Raw genomic sequence first — 20886 nt, 5'->3', positions numbered from 1 at the left:
TGCTCGGGGCGACTTCACAGGCCCTTGCTCACGTGTGTGCACACATGCACACTGGGGGTTCACGCGTGTGGTTGCTGCCGACTTAGTGTTCACGTCGTCCTCAGCACTCGCTCTGTGCGGCCCCTGCATGCCCAGCGGGGATCGTCTGGGGGTCTCTGCTCTAAGCCAAACGGCCAGCCTTGCTGGGGCTGCGCCGACTGGCCCATCGTACAGTCACTGCCATCAGCAGAGGCGTCTCTGGGGCGTCTCCAGGGGCGCCCCTCGCCCTGGGCTGCGGGGTGAGCTCCACGGAAGGGAAGGGCTCTGATTCCTCATCCCCGCCCTGCTGGCCTGTGTGGGAGGAGGCTCACGCTGTTCTCTCGTTGGCAGGCGAAGGGCGGATGATCGGATGATCGAGGCCTCCGGGGCTGCAGGGAGAGCCCTGGACGTCAGCATCGATACCGGGGACCCGCCCTCCAGTCACGCACCTGGGAGCCGCACCCCAGCCACCAGCAGCCGAGCCGGCCTCCCGCCATCCGGAGGACAGGGAATGACGGAGGTGGCCCCGCGGGCCTGGGGGGCGGCGGAGTGTCCCTGAGGAGGGGCTGGGCCGCCTCCCGCGGCGGGAGCGCCATGCCAACTGGAGCGGGGGCGCCGGGGCAGGGGCTGCAGCAGGCCATGGCCTCGATCCCCGAGGCGCGCTGAGCGCCTCCGCCTTGCACCGGTTCCCACCGCCGGGGCACGCGTGCGTGCGCGCGTGCGCGCGTGCGTGCGTCGGGCCCGAGCCTCCCGTCTCGGCATCGTCTCAGCATCGTCGTCGTCGTCCGAGCTCCCCCCGCGGCTGGTGGGCCCCCGGTGCTGCCCGGCCGGACCATGGGATGCCGGCAAAGCTCAGAGGAGAAAGAGGCGGCCCGGCGGTCGCGGCGCATCGACCGCCACCTGCGCTCGGAGAGCCAGCGGCAGCGGCGCGAGATCAAGCTGCTGCTGCTGGGCACCAGCAACTCGGGCAAGAGCACCGTGGTGAAGCAGATGAAGATCCTTCACAGCGGAGGCTTCAACCTGGAGGCCTGCCGCGAGTACAAGCCGCTCATCGTCTACAACGCCATCGACTCGCTCACGCGCATCGTGCGCGCCCTGGCCGCGCTCAAGATCGACTTCCACAACCCCGACCGCGCCTACGACGCCGTGCAGCTGTTCGCGCTCACGGGCCCGGCCGAGAGCAAGGGCGAGATCACGCCCGAGCTGCTGGGCGTCATGCGGCGGCTGTGGGCCGACCCCGGCGCGCAGGCCTGCTTCGGCCGCTCCAGCGAGTACCACCTGGAGGACAACGCGGCGTACTACCTGAACGACCTGGAGCGCATCGCCGCGCCCGACTACGTGCCCACCGTGGAGGACATCCTGCGCTCCCGGGACATGACCACGGGCATCGTGGAGAACAAGTTCACCTTCAAGGAGCTCACCTTCAAGATGGTGGACGTGGGCGGGCAGCGGTCGGAGCGCAAGAAGTGGATCCACTGCTTCGAGGGCGTCACCGCCATCATCTTCTGCGTGGAGCTCAGCGGCTACGACCTGAAGCTCTACGAGGACAACCAGACGGTGAGTGCGCCGCCGCGTGCGCCGGCCCGGGAACTGGGGGGTGCCCCTGGGCCGCGGTGGGAGCCGCCGCCGCCAGTCAAGGGGAGCCGGCGGCCATCGGCCCGCGAGGCCGTCCGCCCAGAGCGCGGCTCGCGGTGGTCACTCCATTCCAGGACCCCCGGCCCACTCTGACCAAGTAACCACTATACCCGCAGCCCCGGGCAGGGAGACTGCCCTGGGCCATGGAGCCCTCAGGGTGCTCGCGGGGCCCGGTGCCCAGGGGGCCTGCACCTTGGTGCTGCGCGCAGGCCACACCCCGTGCCTGCTGTTCTCGGGCGCAGCGGGCCAGCTGGGCCCTGCCCCCCAGCCCTCAGAGCCCATGGACCTCCCAGGGCAGGGAGGAAAGGGGCTGGCACCCCGAGAGGCTTTGCTGCAGCTGAGGTCGGGGGCAGCAGGTGTGTAGGGAGGGGCCCAGGAGGCGGGACCGAGGCTGGCTGCTCGGCAGGACCAAGGGGGGCAGGCGGCCAGTCGTGGGCCCGGGCGGCGGTTCCCCCCAGCTGAGCACCAGGCTTGGTCCGGGGAACCTCGGCCCTAGGACCTGACCCAGTCCTGAGCGTCCGTCAGCCGCAGGGTGAAGGAACTCCTCTGAGGCTTCGTCCCTGGGGTCGAGGACGGACTGGGAATTCTTTCAGGCCCTCTGCCCAGGCTGAGGACTGCCCTATAGGCTCAGCCTTGAGCGTGTGGGCAAGTATAGGAGGTTGCCGAGGGACAGCTGGGCCTGGGGCTGAAGCCACTGGGGCTTGACGGGAGCTGCTGGGCAGGCTGGGAGGCAGGCCCCCCGCAAGGAGGCTGGGCAGTGCCCCGCAGGCCCAGCTGGGCAAGAGACCCCGGGCGCCAGGAGCCACAGTGCTGGGGGCCGCTCAGCTGTACAGGGGTGGGTGTGGCCAGGCCGCCCCCCCAGCAGAGGGTTTGAGACAGGCAGGACCCGGGGAGGGTCTGAGTCAGGCAGGAAGAGGTTTCCGATCCCGGCGTGGGGGGCCTGGCCAGCCCACAGCCCCAGGGGCCAGCCCATCTCACTCCCAGCACTGTGCCCGTGTCTGCCCACCCCCGCTTCTGTGTGGTGTGTGGTCCTGGGCAGCGGCGGGGCGAGGCCAGGCTCCTTGCTGAGCACGGCCGAGGGCGTGGGGCCGCCCGGATGGGTGTGCGCCCACCCGGGCTCCGCCCCCCGGCTCTCTGGCACTGGCTTGGTTCTGCTCCCCCGGGGCTGGCTGGTCATGGCCCTGGGCCCTGAGGCCTGGATCTCCGGGCCACCTCCTCTGTCATCTCCAGGACCGGAGGACAGGCGGGGTGAATTCCCTGGGCGCCGGGCGGGGTGCCCAGGCTGTCGGCTGGCGCATCCTGCCACAGAGCTTGCACCTGCAGGAGTGCTGGGTGAAGAGGGGCGTGGGGGGCCAGGCCCCGGGGCGCCCTGCGTTCCATGGCGGCATGCGGCCGCCCTGCCCCCTGCACCCCACCCTGCCCATCAGGTCTCAGCCCAGGCATCACGCCCGCCCGGCAGGCGCCCACACACTGCCACTCTGCACACCGGGGCCCCGTCGTGTGTGGGCAAGCAGCCGCCTGGCTGAGCCCAGCGCATGGCCAGGTGGACAGGCGGCTTCTCCGAGGCCCGTGGGTCGTCACGGTGTCTCCTGGAGCAATAAATAGGGCCCCAGCCTGCCCCCCGCCTGGGCTCGGCAGGCCTGGGGAGGTGACTGTTCACCAGAAAAGGAGATTCTCAATGAGAAAGTCAAGCAGGGCTGGAAATTCACTGGATTCCAAGTGGTTCTGACCTTTCATGCTCCACCAGCAGTATCTCGATGGAAACAAACACTGCCGGGCGGAGACAATGCCGCCCTGAGTCCACAAGGGGGGCTGGCTGCCAGGGAGGGGGGTGCAGGGCCGCCCCCTGCCCTGCCCCCGCCATTGCCTTTCCAAGAGCCCCGGTGGAGGCCGGGTGGCCCCGAGAAACCAGAGGGGCCCGCGACCCAGTGCCAGGCTCCGGACGCGGCCCGGCGGAGCTTCCCCTGCCCCCCGCTCGGCGTCTGCAGCCTTGTCTCCCCCCACCAGGGCCCCCTCCCGCCCCTGCTGGCTTCTGCGTCAGCGTGTTGCCAAGGGTGACGTCAAGACTGCTGGGCTCAAGGCGCGTGCAGGGCAGCCCCTGGGCAGGGGCAGATTCCGGGGTATCCGTGGACCATGGCAGCCCGCGGGTCGCCGAAGCCACGCCCAGCCTCGGGCGTGGTGCCGGGTCCTTGTCCCAGGAGGATTTCACGGGTCCTGAGTCGGCCCGGGCCCCGTCCCCCGTGCTGGGCTGCCGGCGCCATGGGGCAGCGCTGGTGCCCGGGTCCCTGTCTTGGCATGAGGACAGCTCGAAGGCCGAGCCCACCGGCCCAGCCAGGCCGCCCCACCCCACCCCCCCTCTGTGGAGTGCCCTCCCCCACCACCGCCTGGCTGCCGGCCTCCGTCAGGGTGGAAAAGATGAGGAGCTCAGCTGTGGCCCCCCCCGGGTGCCCACCCGCCCGGACCGCCCCCAGGTGCCCCCGTGAGTGCCCCGCAGATGGGGCCCCAGCACCCTGCTGTCAGCCTGCTCCAGCCTCGTGGGGCCCCCAGAAGGGACAGGCCAGGCGGCCGTGAGGTGTCAGTTCTCATGGGAGCACCTTCAGTGGCTTGCCATGCTGTGGGCTGTGGGCTGTCAGCAGGCTTGTTGTGCGCCTGCTGTGTACCTGCTGTGCGCCTGCTGTGCGCCTGCTGTGTGCCTGCTGTGTGCCTGCTGTACACCTGCTGTATACCTGCTGTGCGCCTGCTGTACACCTGCTGTATACCTGCTGTGAGCCTGCTGTATACCTGCTGTGTGCCTGCTGTGCGCCTGCTGTATACCTGCTGTGCGCCTGCCATATACCTGCTGTATACCTGTTGTGTGCCTGCTGTGTGCCTGCTGTGTACCTGCTGTGTACCTGCTGTGTGCCTGCTGTGCGCCTGCTGTACGCCTGCTGTATACCTGCTGTGTGCCTGCTGTGCGCCGTGTACCTGCTGTGCGCCTGCTGTGCGCCTGCTGTGTGCCTGCTGTATACCTGCTGTATAGCTGCTGTGTGCCTGCTGTATACCTGCTGTGTACCTGCTGTGCGCCTGCTGTGTACCTGCTGTGCGCCTGTGTGCCTGCTGTATACCTGCTGTATAGCTGCTGTGTGCCTGCTGTATACCTGCTGTGTGCCTGCTGTGTACCTGCTGTGCACCTGCTGTGCGCCTGCTGTATACCTGCTGTGTGCCTGCTGTGTGCCTGCTGTATACCTGCTGTGCGCCTGCTGTGTGCCTGCTGTATACCTGCTGTGTGCCTGCTGTGCGCCTGCTGTGTGCCTGCTGTGCGCCTGCTGTGTACCTGCTGTGCGCCTGCTGTACTCCTGCTGTATGCCTGCTGTATACCTGCTGTGTGCCTGCTGTGCGCCTGCTGTACGCCTGCTGTATACCTGCTGTGTGCCTGCTGTGCGCCTGCTGTGTACCTGCTGTGCGCCTGCTGTGCGCCTGCTGTGTGCCTGCTGTATACCTGCTGTATAGCTGCTGTGTGCCTGCTGTATACCTGCTGTGTGCCTGCTGTGTACCTGCTGTGCGCCTGCTGTGCGCCTGCTGTATACCTGCTGTGTGCCTGCTGTGTGCCTGCTGTATACCTGCTGTGCGCCTGCTGTATACCTGCTGTGTGCCTGCTGTGCGCCTGCTGTGTGCCTGCTGTGCGCCTGCTGTATACCTGCTGTGCGCCTGCTGTATACCTGCTGTGTGCCTGCTGTGCGCCTGCTATATACCTGCTGTGCGCCTGCTGTATACCTGCTGTGCGCCTGCTGTATACCTCCTGTGTGCCTGCTGTGCGCCTCCTGTATACCTGCTGTGTGCCTGCTGTGTGCCTGCTGTATGCCTGCTGTGCACCTCCTGTATACCTGCTGTGCGCCTGCTGTATACCTGCTGTGTGCCTGCTGTGCGCCTGCTGTGTACCTGCTGTGCGCCTGTTATATACCTGCTTGCACCTGCTGTATACCCACTGTGTGCCTGCTCTATACCTGCTGTGCGCCTGCTGTATACCTGCTGTGCGCCTGCTGTGCACCTGCTGTATACCTGCTGTGCGCCTGCTGTATACCTCCTGTGTGCCTGCTGTGCGCCTCCTGTATACCTGCTGTGTGCCTGCTGTATGCCTGCTGTGCGCCTCCTGTATACCTGCTGTGCGCCTGCTGTGCGCCTGCTGTGTACCTGCTGTGCGCCTGTTGTATACCTGCTGTGTGCCTGCTGTGCGCCTGCTGTGTACCTGCTGTGCGCCTGTTGTATACCTGCTTGCACCTGCTGTATACCCACTGTGTGCCTGCTCTATACCTGCTGTGCGCCTGCTGTTTGCTTCAGGCGTGTCTACTGTATGTCTGGTATATGCTTGCTTTGCACCTACTGTATACCTTCTATATTCCTGCTGTGCACCTGCTGTGCGCCTGCTGCACGCCTGCCACGTGCCTGCTGTGGGTATGAGGCCCAGGTGGGGCCAGATGCCATGGTGAGCCCGAGTGTCTGGGGTACAGGGTTTGAGATGGGGGCACTCACCCCGGCACAGCTGATTGTCATGTCTGCAGACCCTCTTGCTGCCTAGGGACTCTGCCCCTCCTCCGGGACCTGGCAGGCACATCTCCCAGGGGTGTTTTCACTTTCTCACAGGGCTCCTTGCAGGAGGCCTGGTGTCCCCACCACTACCCAGCAGTATCCGGTCAGCCATGTCATCTGGGTTGAGGATCTCAGGCAGGGGACACAGGGACATGCTTCTTAGGGGTCAGTGTGTGCCTTAGCGGTCCCTCCTGGTCCTGGGGAGCCTTTCCCTACCTGCAGATGGTTGGCGGGGGCTAGCACACAGTGGCGTGCCATAGACGTGGCCAGGATCGGGAAGAGCCAATGTCTGGGGCCCTGGCTTCTAGGGCACAGCTGAGAGGGGGCCCCTGCAGGTGCTGCTGAGGGGGGCCGCTCCAGGCTGTCCTGCAAGTCCTGTGACCCGCCACCCGCACACCGCGCATTGTCATTCAGCCCCCAAAGGGCGCACGTTTCACTGCCGTAAGAAGACCATCGTTGCAGAGCAGTGCTGCTGGGAGTGTGGCCCAGCAGCCAGCATCTGCTGGTGGCAGAGCAGGAGGCGTTTGTCTGACAGACGTGGCCAGAAGGGGGGGCCCAGCGTGGGCGACGCCCAGCTTAGCCTGGGAGGGGCTGGATGCAGCCTCCAGGGCCCTCACCCAGCCAGCTCCGCAGACGGGGAGCCCGAGGCTCAGGTCGCCATCGTGGGCCCAGGGCTGGGAGCCAGGGTGCGGACAGCGAGTGGGCCTGGGGGGCTTGAGCGGCTATTGGGGTTGGCGCTGCCCTAGCAGCACCGACCTCGGAAGCAGGACCCCCTGAGTCCCTGGCGGGGCCGTGATGGCGCCTCCCACCCCAGCTGCAGCAGGCACAGGGCTCAGCTGGCCACACTGTCCCTCCCCGCAGGTGTCCCTGGCGTGCTCGGCCCGGCCCTGTCTCTTTGTGGCCCGTCACCCCTCCCAAGGGAGCCCACAGGGCCGGTTGCACGCTTGCTGCCAGGAGCAGCTGCCAGGGCTCATGGGCCCTGGCCGCCTCCGCCCGGGCGCCTCCGGCCCTGGCATCGCCTGGGGCTCCTGCTCCCCCACCCAGCCCTCGTCTCGGCCCCCCTTGGTGGCGGGGGGCATCTGGTCCTCCCCTTGAAGGCTCTGGGCTTCACTTGGGGGTGGGCAGGGCGGGTGGAGAGGCAGCACCCGTGGCGGCCCCCCCCGGCAGGTCAGCAGCGCACCCCCCCCCGGCAGGTCAGCGGCCCTCCCCCGGCAGGTCAGCGGCCCTCCCCCGGCAGGTCAGCCTCCCCAGCGCCTGCAGGCAGCCGGTGGTGGGCACGTGCCCGCTGACATTTCAGCCCCAGTCGGGGCCCGCCCCGCCCCACAGGGTGCTCCCAGAGCCCCTGCCTCCTGCTCCCTTGGCGCTCAGTGTCTGCCAGAGTCCATCCTCCGCCAGCCGTCAGCTGGACGGAAGGATGCCTGCCGCTCAGAGGGCCTTCCTCCAGCCCCACTTCTCACTCTGGGTCCTTGTGGACTCGCCCCTCCATGGGCGTTGCCTCTTGCCGTGACCCTGGAGGCCCCCTGCCTGCCCCCGAGGCTGTCACTGGACACAGCAGGGCAGCTGGGATACACCCCCTTCCTCCACCCCCGGTCGCTCTGCCTTCGCCGCGTGACCTGGTGGATTCTGCCGGGGGGTGTCCACGTGTTCTCGGATCTGAGGCTGGGGCCCTCTGCCTCACAGGCGGGTTGGGGTCAGCTTCTTGCCAGGTCTTGGGCTCTGTAGGCAGGGCTGCCCCCCGCTACGCTGCACCCCCGTCCTCTGAGGCAGTGAACGTCACATTAGCAGCTTGAGATCAGCCAGGTGAGAGCAGTGATGCCGCGGACATCCGCAGGTGCTACGGCCACCCCCCCCACATAGGTGGATGTTAAACGGCCCCCGCCTCCTCCAGGCAGTGGTTCCCCCACGTCCCTGCCTAGCAGGCTCGGTCTTCAGTGAACAATGGTGCTCGCCACCGGCTCCTCGTAGAGCCGGCCCAGCCGCCCCCGACCCCTCAGCGCCGCCCTGCTCTGGGCCTGCGGCCACACACGTCATTTCTGCTCGCGTTTGCCCCGCTGGGGGACGGCCCTTTGCCAGAGCGGTTCACGCTCTCTGCAGGCAGGGAAATCGATGCTGTGTGCAGATGGGCCGCCCGGGAGCCGGGGGCGCTGCTGCGTCCGTCAGCGTGTTCGTGGCCAGCCCCGGGGTCCTCCCCCGCCCTGGCCCGAGGACAAGCCCCCATTCCTCCCCTGAGGTCACGCGGGGACTGCATGGCGCAGCCTCTGGAGACTGAGACTGGCTTCCGTGGGGCCTGGCAGGGAGGCAGCCCCAAGCAGCAGCCAGGGGGGTCTCCTGCCCCAGAGACCAGCGTGTGGGCAGAAGGGCCCGACATCAGGGGCAGGGCCTGGGGCGAAGCTGCGGGTGCTGGCCGGGGCTCCCCCTTGCCAAGCTCGCCGGGGGCAGCCCCTCGAGGCAGGACCAAGGGGTGGTCTCTGGGGTGGCAGTCACAACCAGGCCTCCGTAGCCCCTAGCTCTGTCCGCCCACGTCCCCCCACCGTGTCTGTGCTCAGCGGGACCTCGGGGCAGAGGACCCTCCCAGCTTGCAGCCGCCAGGCCAGTGGGGTAATTAACTTCCTGAGCGTGTTCCTCCTGCTTCATACACACACATACACACACTCACACACACACACACTCATCAGAGCGGTCCTGAGGCTTAAGACGCAGGTTATTATTCTTTCAAAGGATCTCTGTGACCCGAGAGCTGCAAGGCAGCTCCTCTGCTTACCAAGGACAGGCTGCAGGGAGCAGGCTGAGACCTCCGGGGGACCCCCTCGGTGGCCTTGGTGCTGACAGAACGTGGGGGGCGGCCCCCGAGGCCCCGCCGGCTCTGACAGCCCAGTGTTTGGGTTAAGGTCTGAATACGGTCAGCGACGCGGAGAGAGTCCCCCCACAGAGCAGGCGCCCCGCCCCGTTCCCCGCACCTGGCTCCCCACTGGACTCGGGTCCTCAGATCTGGAGCTGAGCTCAGCGGGCCCCGGGGGCCTGCCCTGAGGTTCCCTCTGAGGCTCGCCCAGGCCGCAGCCTTGCACACCTCTGCTGCCCTCCAGCGACCCTGCCAGCAGTCCTGACCGAGGAGGCCCAGGCCTCCTGTGGCCAGCCGGAGGAGACTGGCACGGCGACCGGGCGGGCCGTGCTTCCAGTGCAGCCGCCCCCTCCAGCTCACCTGCCGGAGGATGGGACCCCGGGAGGCAGGAGGGCAGGCCTCGGCCGTGAGGGTCCAGGCCCGCCTTCCCACCCGCAAAGCTGGGCGACAGGCCTGTGACTCGGGGACAGGACCCAGTTTTGACGTCTGCCGTTCCCGGCGCCCATCTCTGGCACCCGCGGGGCCTGGGGCTCTGGGGCTGGCGGTCAGATGGAGATCCCCGCCGGGCAGTGGAGTGTAGACCCCTCTCGCTGGCCTGGTGTGCTGGCTAGGAAGGCTATGGGGACCCCAGGCCGCCTCCTTTCCTCTCTCTCACACGAGAGAGCTGGCCGCACAGGTGGGCTGGGCCCCCACGCAGCACGACGCCATCAAGGTCAAGACCAGCCCATCACAGCATGACTGAGCTGAGCCTCGGAGCCCGCTGGTGGCCATTCTGCCGTTCCCCCGCCCCCCGCAGTCCGGCTCAGGCCTGCCAGGGTCAGGCTGCAAGTGCCCCCCGGTGCGGCATCGCCAAGGCCAGAGGCCACCCCGGGCAGGGGTGGAGGCGGTGCCAGGCCACGCTGTCACTGGGCGCTCCCCTGACGCCCATACCTAGCAGGCTGGCCAGGGGCCCCGGCACAGCGCCCGTTCCCCCCGGGGCCTCCGAGCCCTGCTGCGGTGGTGCGGGGCTCCAGGGAGGGCAGGGCACTCTGCTGGACAGCCGGGAGCCCATGGGGGCAGGAAAACGGACCGTCCCCGAGGGCTGTGGAGGGCCTGGGCGGGGTCCCCACATGTGATTCCAGCCCGGCCCCAGGCACTGCCACTGTGACCCCACGGCCCAGACGCTTCCTGCCACACTACTGTTTGCCGACTCGGCCCAGGAAGTGATCCAGGGAGTCCCAGCTGGAGAGGGCAGGTTTCAGGGACCCACCAGGGAGATGGTGACCTCTGAAGGGCACGTCTTGTCTGTCTCGGGGGAACTGTGGCTTGGAAACCAGACACGTGGCCCTGCCCGGCTTCCTCACCCCCTCACCTCCCCTGGGCAGGGGGCTGCGGGGCTTGGAGCACCTTGCAGGGCGGGGGCTGGGGTCAGCCACGGTGCCAGCATCCTGGGCAGAGCGCCGGCTGCCGCCCAGGCCTGGCCTGCCATGGCCCCAGGGTCCTCGGGAGGCCCTTGGCCACACGTGGGCGTCCTTCCCAGGAGAGGCTCTGTTTGGCCCTGGCCCAGCCCCACCCCGCACCCCCGCTGATGGAGAAGCCAGTGCTGGGCGGTCATGACCCAGGTGCCCGCTAAGGGCGAGCACTTCTGAAACCGTCTTGTCGGCCCGGGGCAGAGGTTCCCCACTGGGATGCCCCCCACCCGCTGTCTCCGCTCGGGGAGGGGCGGCCCAGGGCTTGCTGGGCCGCGTCAGGCAAGAGGGCTGGGCCCCTGGGGTCCCCCTTCCGGTCCCAGGCCGGCTGCTGGCCCCCCGCCGGCCCTCCCGCGGTGGTGGCAATGGTCTGCACGTGGGCCAGGCCCGCCCACACCTGCGTCCCGCCGCTGGCTAGTTTCTCATCAGTGACGGGCGCTCGGAGGGTGAGGGGCATGTGGATCAAGCCCGCAAAGTCTAAGAAAGACGAGCAGCAGGCAGGCCTCATTCCAGCCAAAGCCAGGAAGGACGGGGGCTTCGAAGGAGGCGTGCTCCCTGCAGGGCAAGGCTGAGGGCGTTGGGGGCGAGGGGAGATGATGTGACCGCAGGTGGGACCCAGAGCCTGGGCCTCCTCGAGGCTAGCGCCCGCCCTCTCTGGGCCTGACTCCAGGCGGGGCGGGGACAGCGTACGGGGGCTCCGTGCCCGTCAGGGCGAGTGCTCCACGCGTGGCCTTGGGACTCTGGGGGTCGACCCTAACTCGTTCCCCGCCCGCTGTCCCCGTGCCCCTGCCCGGGCCCTGCGGCCGCCCGTGGGCTCGGGAGCCGCCATCTCTGGCTCTGAGACCCTGTCGGCCCTTGAGGTTCCGTGAGAGCGGGTCCCTGATGCGTGCGTCTGGCCGCTCACACGACTCCTGCTGCACGGGTGGGCAGGGCCCCCCCGTCTGTCCTGAGAGCGGGCTGGCAGCCTGCCCGTGTGGCCGTGGGCTGTCCCCGCCTGGCCCCCGAGGACGCGGGGTGCCCCCAGGCCAACGTGGCTGTGGCTGTGAGGGTCGAGCACGCTTGTCCTGAGGCGCCCCGGTGGGACCCAGGCCGTGCTCCTTCCTGTCCGGGGGCCGGGCTCCCTGGGAGGCTGAGGGCGCCTTCGTGCAGACCTCTAAGGCCCCCTACGCAGATGGCTCATCCCAGCTTGCCGAGCCTCCCCGTGGGGGGGATCCGGGACCTGCTCCTGGGTGGGGGGGCGCTGGGCGGGGGGGCAGGGGCAGCCGGCGAGCTGCTCCATCAGGGCCTGAGCACAGCTTCCCCACAGCCTGTTATCTTGTTTAAACAGCCCTGCTGTTTGAAGGGGCTGGCCTGGCCACACGGTTACCACGAGCCTCACAATTGTTCCTGGAGGGCGGGCAAGGGACAGGCCTCCAGAACACAACACCCCCCCGCCCCCCGCGAAGCTGCATCTGTCGATGGCCCCAGGCCTGTGGGGCCCAGCGCCCCCGCCCCGCCCACCCCTGCCCGCCCAGGATGCAGGGAGCCACCCTCTGGGGTGGGGGCAGGCTGGGCCCTTTTCGGAGCCCCCTTCTGGTCCCTGGGGGTGGGGGTCCGAGGGCCGTGAGTGCCCGGTGGGCGAGCACACCCCCCACCCCCGACTGCTGATCCCAGTGCTGCTCGCTGACCCCCGCTCTGACCCCTGACCCAGACTGGGCTGCCTGTCTGCAGGGGGCGGCAGACGCTGGGGGAGGGTCAGGGTCCCGGCGGAGGGCACGCGGAGTCGTGGAGTCGGGTCCTGGGGCCATAGCACCGACCCCGGGCAGGACCGCGCTGTCTCGGCCCTGAGGGCCCAAGGGGTCGAGGGCCAGGGCAGCTCCGAGGGCTCGCGGATCCGGGCAGGAGGAGACGCGGCGGGCGGCCTGCTCGCCCCACTGCCCCTGCCCCGACCGTGGCTTGCAGCCGCCCCCACTGACCAGCCCCGGACACCACGGGGCTCCGGCGCCCATCAGCCTCGCTAACCCAGTCCTGGGTCCGGGGCAGCCAGCGCCTGGCCCTGCGGGAGGAACGTGGGCAGCGCTGACTCGATTGGCCTGGGCGCGACCCAGTTGTCTAGCTTTCTCCCCAGGCGCTGGGAGCAGGGTTTAGGGTGTGGGCCAGCAGGCACTGCAGGTGGCTCCGGCTGTCAGAGGCTCTCCCTGGCGCAGAGGGGCCCTCAGCCCAGCCCCCACGTGGTGTAAACGGGGGCCATGGAGAGGAGCGAGGCCCAGCCTGCGGGGCGGCCGTCGAGGCCAACACAGCTCAGGACTCCCTGCAGTAACTGCCCCGTCCCCCGCCCACCAGCAGCAGGTCCCCAGGAGGACTGCCCCCTTCCCTGCCCCGTGCCCCGGGGGGCCACGAGGGCTTCTGAACCCCCAGGTGCCCTCCCCTGCTGCCAGCAAGTAGACGGTGGTGGACAGTGTCGCCTGGCTGCCAGCCAGCCCGGGCCTCTGTGCCCCTCCAAGAGGGCCGCCTGGCCCAGCCCGAGGGTCTGGGTCTGCGACGCTGTGCAAAGCTGAGGGTGGAGGCTGCCTCCCCAGTTGCCGTGGAAACGGCAGGACTGCGCTTAGCCGCCCTGGTGGCACAGACTTGGCGGTGGGAAGGGCCCGAGGGGCCATGGGCGTTCCCAGGCCCCCTGTGGGCAGGCCAGCCGGGACCATGCCTGCCCCGCCCCCCGTCTGCACAGGGTGGTGGTGAGTGCACGCTGGCTGGGGTGAGCCAGGCACGTGGACTTGTCCACAGGGGGCACACGATCCCCGGGACGGGAAGTCTAAGTCGCAGCCCCAGGCCTCCAGCCTCTGCCTCTGGCCGGCTCCTCCCTGTCCCCAGGGGGCCCTCCTGCCTGCGCCCCTCAGCCTGAGGGCTGTAGCCACAAGCCGGGCCCTGCACCCCCGAGCACACCCCGCCCCTGACTCACGACAAGCTGGAGCCCAAAGGGAAACTCACAGCGGAGGCTGAGGACCTTTAGTGGATGCGGGGTTGGGGGGGATGGGTCGGGGGCAACCCAGGGCTTCAAACTGCCGCGCAGCCTGCGATCCGGGCCCGGTCCCTTTCCTGTGGAGCCCAGGGCCAGGGGGCTGGCAGCCTCTGCCTGCCCCCCCAACCCGCAGCCTCCCAACAGGGCCCCCAGCACCCCCAGGCTGTGCTAGACTTTTCTGCAGCTTTGCATGGAGACGACACAGCCCACTCTCAGCCATAGGCTGTAGCCCCCGACTTGGGTGACAAGCCTGTCTCTGCAGCTGCAGGTACAGCTGACACGGGTCCCGCCCCCCCGCCGGTGCCCCTGCCAGCACCTTGGGACAGAAGGGGTGTGAGGCCGGGGTCCACTCGCCCTGTCCTCAGCGGAGGAGACCCGTGCAGCAGGGCTCAGGGCGGGCCAGGGAGGTCCCGGGGGCTCCTCCCACCCAGGGCACAGGGCTGTCTGGGCCTCAGCTGCCTTGCAGGCTGTGGGGGAGGGGGCAGTCAGTGCCACGCTGAGCATGGGCCCCCCCGACGGGCCTGCGACCAGCAGCGCCCTCACACCCCGAGGACCGCCGGTCCCGCCTCGACGTCCAGCCCCGCGTGGACCCTCCCCGTTCGGCCCACTGAGCCAGGTGCCGCCAGGCGTCCCCGCTGGCAGCCCCCGCCCTCAGTGCCCTCAGTGCCTGGCACTGTGGTGAATGGAGCTTATTCACGCCTGCAGCCCAGCCTCCCCGCCTGAAAAGCTGGGTTCACGGCTCCCGAGAACAAACACCCCAGGCTGGTCCTGCAGCAGGCAGACCGGGGCCCTCCTGGGCCAGGACCTAGTGCTGGGCTCCAAGGAGCCGAGCAAGCGCCGGTCCGCACCCTGCCGCCCCTTCCTGGCCACCGGGCCCCCCCCCCCCCCGCCCCACCGCCGCCCCAGGACATCTGGCCTTGCGTCTCTAAGTCAGCACATGATGGCTGCTGCGGGCCCTGGTGCCCAGCACGGGGCCTCTCAGCTTCCCATGGGGGTCCCGTTCTGCCTCCAACCTCTGGAGGAGGGTGGCCAACAGAGCCCCCTTTGCCGGGGGGGCAGCGGGCCTGACACACAGCTGGAGGCTGGCCGAGCAGGGTGCTGGCTGCTCGGGGAGGCCGGGGAGGTGTGAGGGGAGCCAGCCTGAGTGGCAGAGGGTGCGGGGATGCTGACGGGCCGGGCTTTCCGGGGCCCCTGGAGGGGCTGTCGGGGTGGGAGGAGGTGCTGGGGGCCCCCACGGACAGGTGGCCAGTGGCCCACACGCCCTGACCCTCCATGTCCTCTCTGCCTCCCCCCCAGAGGCCAGAGACCCCGCGAGCTGGCCAGGGAGGTACCCTCCCTGTGGGGGTGGGCGGGCCCCCGTTCCCTCCTGCCCAGGGGCTGGTCAGACCGCACTCCTGCCAATGGGGTCCCACCCCCCACCACTGCAGGGTGGACCAGCAGAGCCCCAAGTGACCCCTCGGCAGGCAGGCTGGACACAGGAGCCGCCTGTCTCCCCCCACCCCGGTACCCAGCAGGGCCCAGATGCCTGGATATCCCAACAGCTGTTGCCCCCGCCCCGCACTGGCCCAGCCACCCTGGAGCTCCGCCACATGCAGGGCCCCCCGGCCACTCGGCCTCCGGTCTCGGCTCTGGCACCCACCCGCAACCAGAGACGTGCTCAGCAAGTGTGTGCTTGGTGATTGGTGAATACGTGCTCCTGGCCGCATCTGTTGTTTATTGTATGTGTGAGATCTGGGGTCGGGAGCACCCTGATTAAGACATCATTCCTGTGAAATGACAGACAGCTCCGCTGCTGGTCCTTTCCACGCGGCTTCCGGGAATCCATTAGCGTTCGTTGCCACCCAGTGGCAGGCGGTGTTCCTGGACCACCAGCTATGGCAAGGGTGACTCCATCCTGCTCTCAGACATGCTGGGGGCTGGCATCCTGCTTCTGTCTGGGGAAGGATCATCCCCCCAACACACACGATCACCCCCAACACAAACACACGATCACCCCCAACACACACGATCACCCCCAACACACACGATCACCCCCCAACACACACGATCACCCCCCCAACACATGATCACCCCGCAATACACACGATCACCCCCCAACACACGATCACCCCCCAACACACACGATCACCCCCCAACACACACGATCACCCCCCAACACACACGATCACCCCCCCAACACACACGATCACCCCCAACACACGATCACCCCCAACACACGATCACCCCCCAACACACACGATCACCCCCCAACACACGAACACCCCCCAACACACACGATCACCCCCAACACACACGATCACCCCCCAACACACACGATCACCCCCAACACACGATCACCCCCAACACACGATCACCTCCCAACACACACGATCACCCCCCAATACACACGATCACCCCCCAACACACACGATCACCCCCCAACACACACGATCACCCCCAACACACACGATCACCCCCCAACACACACGATCACCCCAACACACACACGATCACCCCCAACACACACGATCACCCCCCAACACACACGATCACCCCAACACACACACGATCACCCCCCAACACACACGATCACCCCCCAACACACACGATCACCCCCAACACACGATCACCCCCCAACACACACGATCACCCCAACACACACACGATCACCCCCAACACACACGATCACCCCCAACACACACGATCACCCCCAACACACGATCACCCCCCAACACACACGATCACCCCCAACACACACGATCACCCCCCAACACACACGATCACCCCCAACACACAATCACCCCCCAACACACACGATCACCCCAACATACACACGATCACCCCCAACACACACGATCACCCCCCAACACACATGATCACCCCCAACACACGATCACCTCCCAACACACACGATCACCCCCCAATACACACGATCACCCCCCAACACACGATCACCCCCCAACACACACGATCACCCCCCAACACACGATCACCCCCCAACACACGATCACCCCCCAACACACACGATCACCCCCCCAACACACACGATCACCCCCAACACACACGATCACCCCCCAACACACACGATCACCCCCAACACACGATCACCCCCCAACACACACGATCACCCCAACACACACACGATCACCCCCAACACACACAATCACCCCCCAACACACACGATCACCCCCAACACACGATCACCCCCAACACACACGATCACCCCAACACACACACGATCACCCCCAACACACACAATCACCCCCCAACACACACGATCACCCCCAACACACGATCACCCCCAACACACACGATCACCCCCCAACACACGAACACCCCCCAACACACACGATCACCCCCCAACACACGAACACCCCCCAACACACACGATCACCCCCCCAACACACACGATCACCCCCCAACACACAATCACCCCCCAACACACACCCTCCCCAAGACCTGAGACCAGGCTCTTTCTAACGAAAGCACAGGAAGGGTTTGGGAGACCAGCCTCCCAGGTAGAGCGCAGGGGCCTGGAGTCTATGTCTCCGTGGTGAGGGGGTGGCGGGGAGGGGTGCCTTGTCAGCCCTGATACCATCAGACCCTGTACGTCTGAGAGGGCCAGGCCTCTGGGAGATGAGGGCAGCCCCGGGCACCCCCACCCTGGGGCCAGCAGCTCTGCACATCTGCCGCAGAGGGTCAGCGAGCCCGGGGGCCTTGGAGAACATTTCTGGCCCCTCCTGGCCTCGGTTTCTTCATCTGCAGAATGGGGATGATAAGGTCGAGGGCGGTCAGCAGGGCGTCCCTGTTCATTGCGCATGCTCAGGACAGTCCTTCCCCTAACAGCTCAGCTCTAGACCGGCCCTGCCCTTGGGACACTCATCTTGCGCATCTTAAAACACAGGGCAGCTCGCCACCCGCAGGTGTCCCTTCAGGAGCAAGGAGATCAGTTGTGGGGGGCAGGGGGGAGCATGTGAAGGCCCTGGGCTCCTCCAGAGCCCGCAGGCTGCACGCATATCCTTGGTTCTCTCGGGGCGGTGGAAGGGGCCCCCGGGGCCACACTGCAGTCACGGGGGCTCCGGGGGGCCGTCCTCACCTCCTCGGGGGCGGCGGAGGGCTCCGGTGTGTGGGGCACCAGGTGCGCACTCAGCCACCAGGGGCTGGGCTGGCCCAGCTCCACCCTGGCACCTTTTAGGAACAGAGGCCTCCTGCACGTTGAGACTCTGTGAGGCCTGACGCCTGGCGGGGTGGAGGCTCCCTACCGGCCCACCCTCAGCAGGCGGGGCTGACCATGTGCTCGCTGCAGGGGGCTGTGGCGTGGATGGTCTTCCGTGGGAGGCAGGGGCTGGCCTGTGGCGGGGGTGGGGGGGGTCCCCGGCCGGCAGCCCTGAAGGTGCGTGGGGTCCGTGACCCCTGGGGGGGCTGTGCGGGGCCTGCTGGGGCCCGGCTGTGCTGACCGCCCCCGCCCCTCCCCCCAGAGCCGGATGGCCGAGAGCCTGCGCCTCTTCGACTCCATCTGCAACAACAACTGGTTTGTCAGCACGTCCCTCATCCTCTTCCTGAACAAGAAGGACCTGCTGGCGCAGAAGATCCGCCGCACCCCGCTGACCGTGTGCTTCCCCGAGTACAGCGGCCAGAACACCTACGAGGAGGCCGCCGTCTACATCCAGCGGCAGTTCGAGGACCTGAACCGCAACAAGGAGACGAAGGAGATCTACTCACACTTCACCTGCGCCACGGACACCAGCAACATCCAGTTCGTGTTCGACGCCGTGACCGACGTCATCATCCAGAACAACCTCAAGTACATCGGTCTCTGCTGAGGCCCCGGCGGGGCCCAGCCCGGGGGCGGAAGGCGGGGGCGGGGGCCGGAGTGTGTCCCCAGCCCGCCCCCTCGGCCCCCGCGGCTCTGCAAACACGACTATATACGGATAGGTTGCTAGGTAGGTAGACACACTTGCGCGCGTGCACACACACACGCACACACACACACTCTCTGCAGACGGGCAGGCTCCCCGCCCGGCCGAGGTCCATGAAGGCTTGAGGAGCTGTCGCCAAGTCCGCCCCCCAATCCCCAGACCCTCCTGCCACGTCACTCTGCCTTCCCGATGCGGCCCCGCTCCGCGCGGGGGGACCACAGGGCCGGGCGGCCGGCTCCCTGGGAGGAGACCCAGGGCCGGAGCCATGCCACCCCCACTGGCACACTCGGGCACCGGGCACCAGGCCGGCCACAGCACTGACTGGCCCTCCAGCCACTCACCGCCCTTTTAGACGTGCTTGGGGGACACGCAGCAAGCCGCACAGTGACCCACGTGGCGCGGCCCGCTGGGTTCCCGCTTTTCTCCTACGAGTCGGACGTTTTATAAAACCGAACCCTGGTTTTTCTCCTCTGATATCCTTTGTTTTTCGGAGTGGGGGGCAAATCTCGTGGTGTTTCGCAGAGATACAGAAAATTTCCAATGCAGTTGAGTATTCTTTTTTAAACGCAGAGTTTCAAAACCTATTTTTTCTTTCCCCCCCTCCGGGTGGCCCTTCTCGTGTCCTGGCTTGCTGAGTGTCAAAGTTGTCACTGGACGCATCTGTCCGTCTGCCCGGCGGTAGCCTTGGGGCCGCGTTGTACATAGGCCCGAGCAGCGTCCCCTCGTCCCTGGTGCGGCCTCCGCTTCGTTTTTCTTTCAGAAAATAAATGTGCCGTGTTCACAGAAGGCCCTTCACCGCGGGAGCGGATGAGCAGTAGCTCGGTGTCTCGGTGTTTAAAACGGGAAACGACCTGTGGCTTCTCCGCATGTGAAGGGATGGGAGGCCTGAGGGGCAGCCGGCCTCCTGTGAAGGCTGGGCCGCCTGAGGGGGGCCCTTCCTGCCCGCGGGGCCACCCCCCGCCACGTGGATGGCCCCGGCCGAGGGCTGCCCACAGAGCCCTCGCTGGGCGGACCCCCTCTGGTCCCTCATCCGGGACCCTGAGCCCAAGGTCGGTGCCCAGAGTCGCAGCCGAGGACTGTCGAGGGGGCGCGAGGAGCCGGGGGATGTCGCGAAAGTCCGAGATTGTCTCCTTTATGAAAATAAAATACCCTGAATGAGCCAGGCCTCGTCCCCGAGTGCTCTGTGTGCGGCGCGGGGTCGGGGAGGACGGTGGCCGTGCCCAGGTCCCTCTGCCCGCTTCCTGCACCCCTTTAGAAAAACCGTCTGGAGATGAACGTCAGGAACCAACAAGCCCAACAGAGACGGAGGCCCGCCCGCCTGCGTGTCCCGAGGGGCTCCAGCCCAAGCTGCTCAGTCACCTGGACTCCCTCTGCCCTGAAGACACCACGTCCAGGGTCAGAGTCATCCCTGCAGGGCGGGCTGGCGGTGTGGAGCAGGGTCCCAGCCCAGCACCGGCTGACTCGGCAGGGTGGGGAGCGGCATCGCCGAGGGTGGGAAACGCTCTTCAGGGAAGGTCATCCTCATTGCGTGGGGTCCTCTGGGGTGTCAGTGGCGACGCATTTGACAAGAGGACGGAAAGTGCCCAAGGTCGGGGGCGGGGGCGGCGGAGCCATCCTCTCCAGGAGGGGCAGAGAGGGGGCTGGGGGCCAGTGCCTCCCAAGGCCTGGGTCTTTGCTCAGCTCTGCCCCCAAACGGCTGCGGCAGGGGCCCGGGGATGGGGGTGCACAGAGCCACCGCAGGGCGCCGTCCCGAACCCAGGACCGGGCCGACGCCCCGAGGGAGGGACGCAGACAGTGTGTGCAGGCCTCCTGCTCATCCCCAAGCAGCGGAAACCCTGGGGGAGGCTTTTGTATGAGAAGAGCCTGCGAGTTAAGCTGTTCGTGCCAGCGGGGATAAGAGCCGTAGCCTCACTGTGAGCGTCTTTAACGAAAAGCGCACAACTGGAGGGAAACAGAAGGCGTCTGCCTCCTGCCCTGATGCATTCACGGAGGCGAGAAGATTCCCTGCGACAGCCTTTTGCTTGCTCAGTTCCTCCTCTGACCAGCTGATCCCTCTGCTGAGGGGGCCCAAGACCCGCCGCCGGGGCCCCCGGAGTCCCCTCTGCCGGGCAGGCAGGGCTGGGGCGTTGGCGGGGATGGAGCCGCCTCCTCCCGGGAAGGCACGAGCTGAGCCGCGGTGCCGAGAGGCCCAGGCTTAGCAGCGCGGGGGCTGGGACAGGCGGCCGGAGCTGAACCAGGGCGGCCGAGCGGGGAGAGGGTCCGGCTGGGGACGCCCGCGCACCCCACCCCGCGCTCGCCTGGACGCAGCCCCCCATCGCTGTCTGGCCCCACGGAGGGACTCCAGGAAGGCCCGGCCCGCGCTCGGGACCCCTGTCGGGAGAGCGCCCAAGGGGCGGGAGCGCTTCCGGGGCTGCGTGCGCGCGGGGAGGGCGGCCGGCCGGTCACTCGGGCCCGCGAAGCGGAGCCGCCGCGCGGCGGTGGCCGGTC

General features: G+C 67.7%; 2 protein-coding genes across 2 annotated transcripts in view; one reads left to right on the top strand and one right to left on the bottom strand.

The window, feature by feature from the left end:
* The window catches only part of RSPH14 (radial spoke head 14 homolog), a 47989-nt gene that overhangs the window by 18921 nt on the left and 8182 nt on the right, over window positions 1-20886 (bottom strand). The window lies entirely within an intron of this gene.
* GNAZ (G protein subunit alpha z) lies at window positions 853-19545 on the top strand. Its single transcript, XM_068989465.1, has 2 exons — window positions 853-1575; window positions 17959-19545. Exons 1-2 carry the CDS (start codon window positions 853-855, stop codon window positions 18301-18303), a joined length of 1068 nt encoding a protein of 355 aa, XP_068845566.1. The 3' UTR covers window positions 18304-19545.

The sequence above is a fragment of the Capricornis sumatraensis genome, chromosome 17 (genome assembly GCF_032405125.1).
Source record: "Capricornis sumatraensis isolate serow.1 chromosome 17, serow.2, whole genome shotgun sequence".
In the NCBI taxonomy this organism is placed as follows: domain Eukaryota; kingdom Metazoa; phylum Chordata; class Mammalia; order Artiodactyla; family Bovidae; genus Capricornis; species Capricornis sumatraensis.
This window is presented reverse-complemented; position numbering and strand designations above follow the sequence as displayed.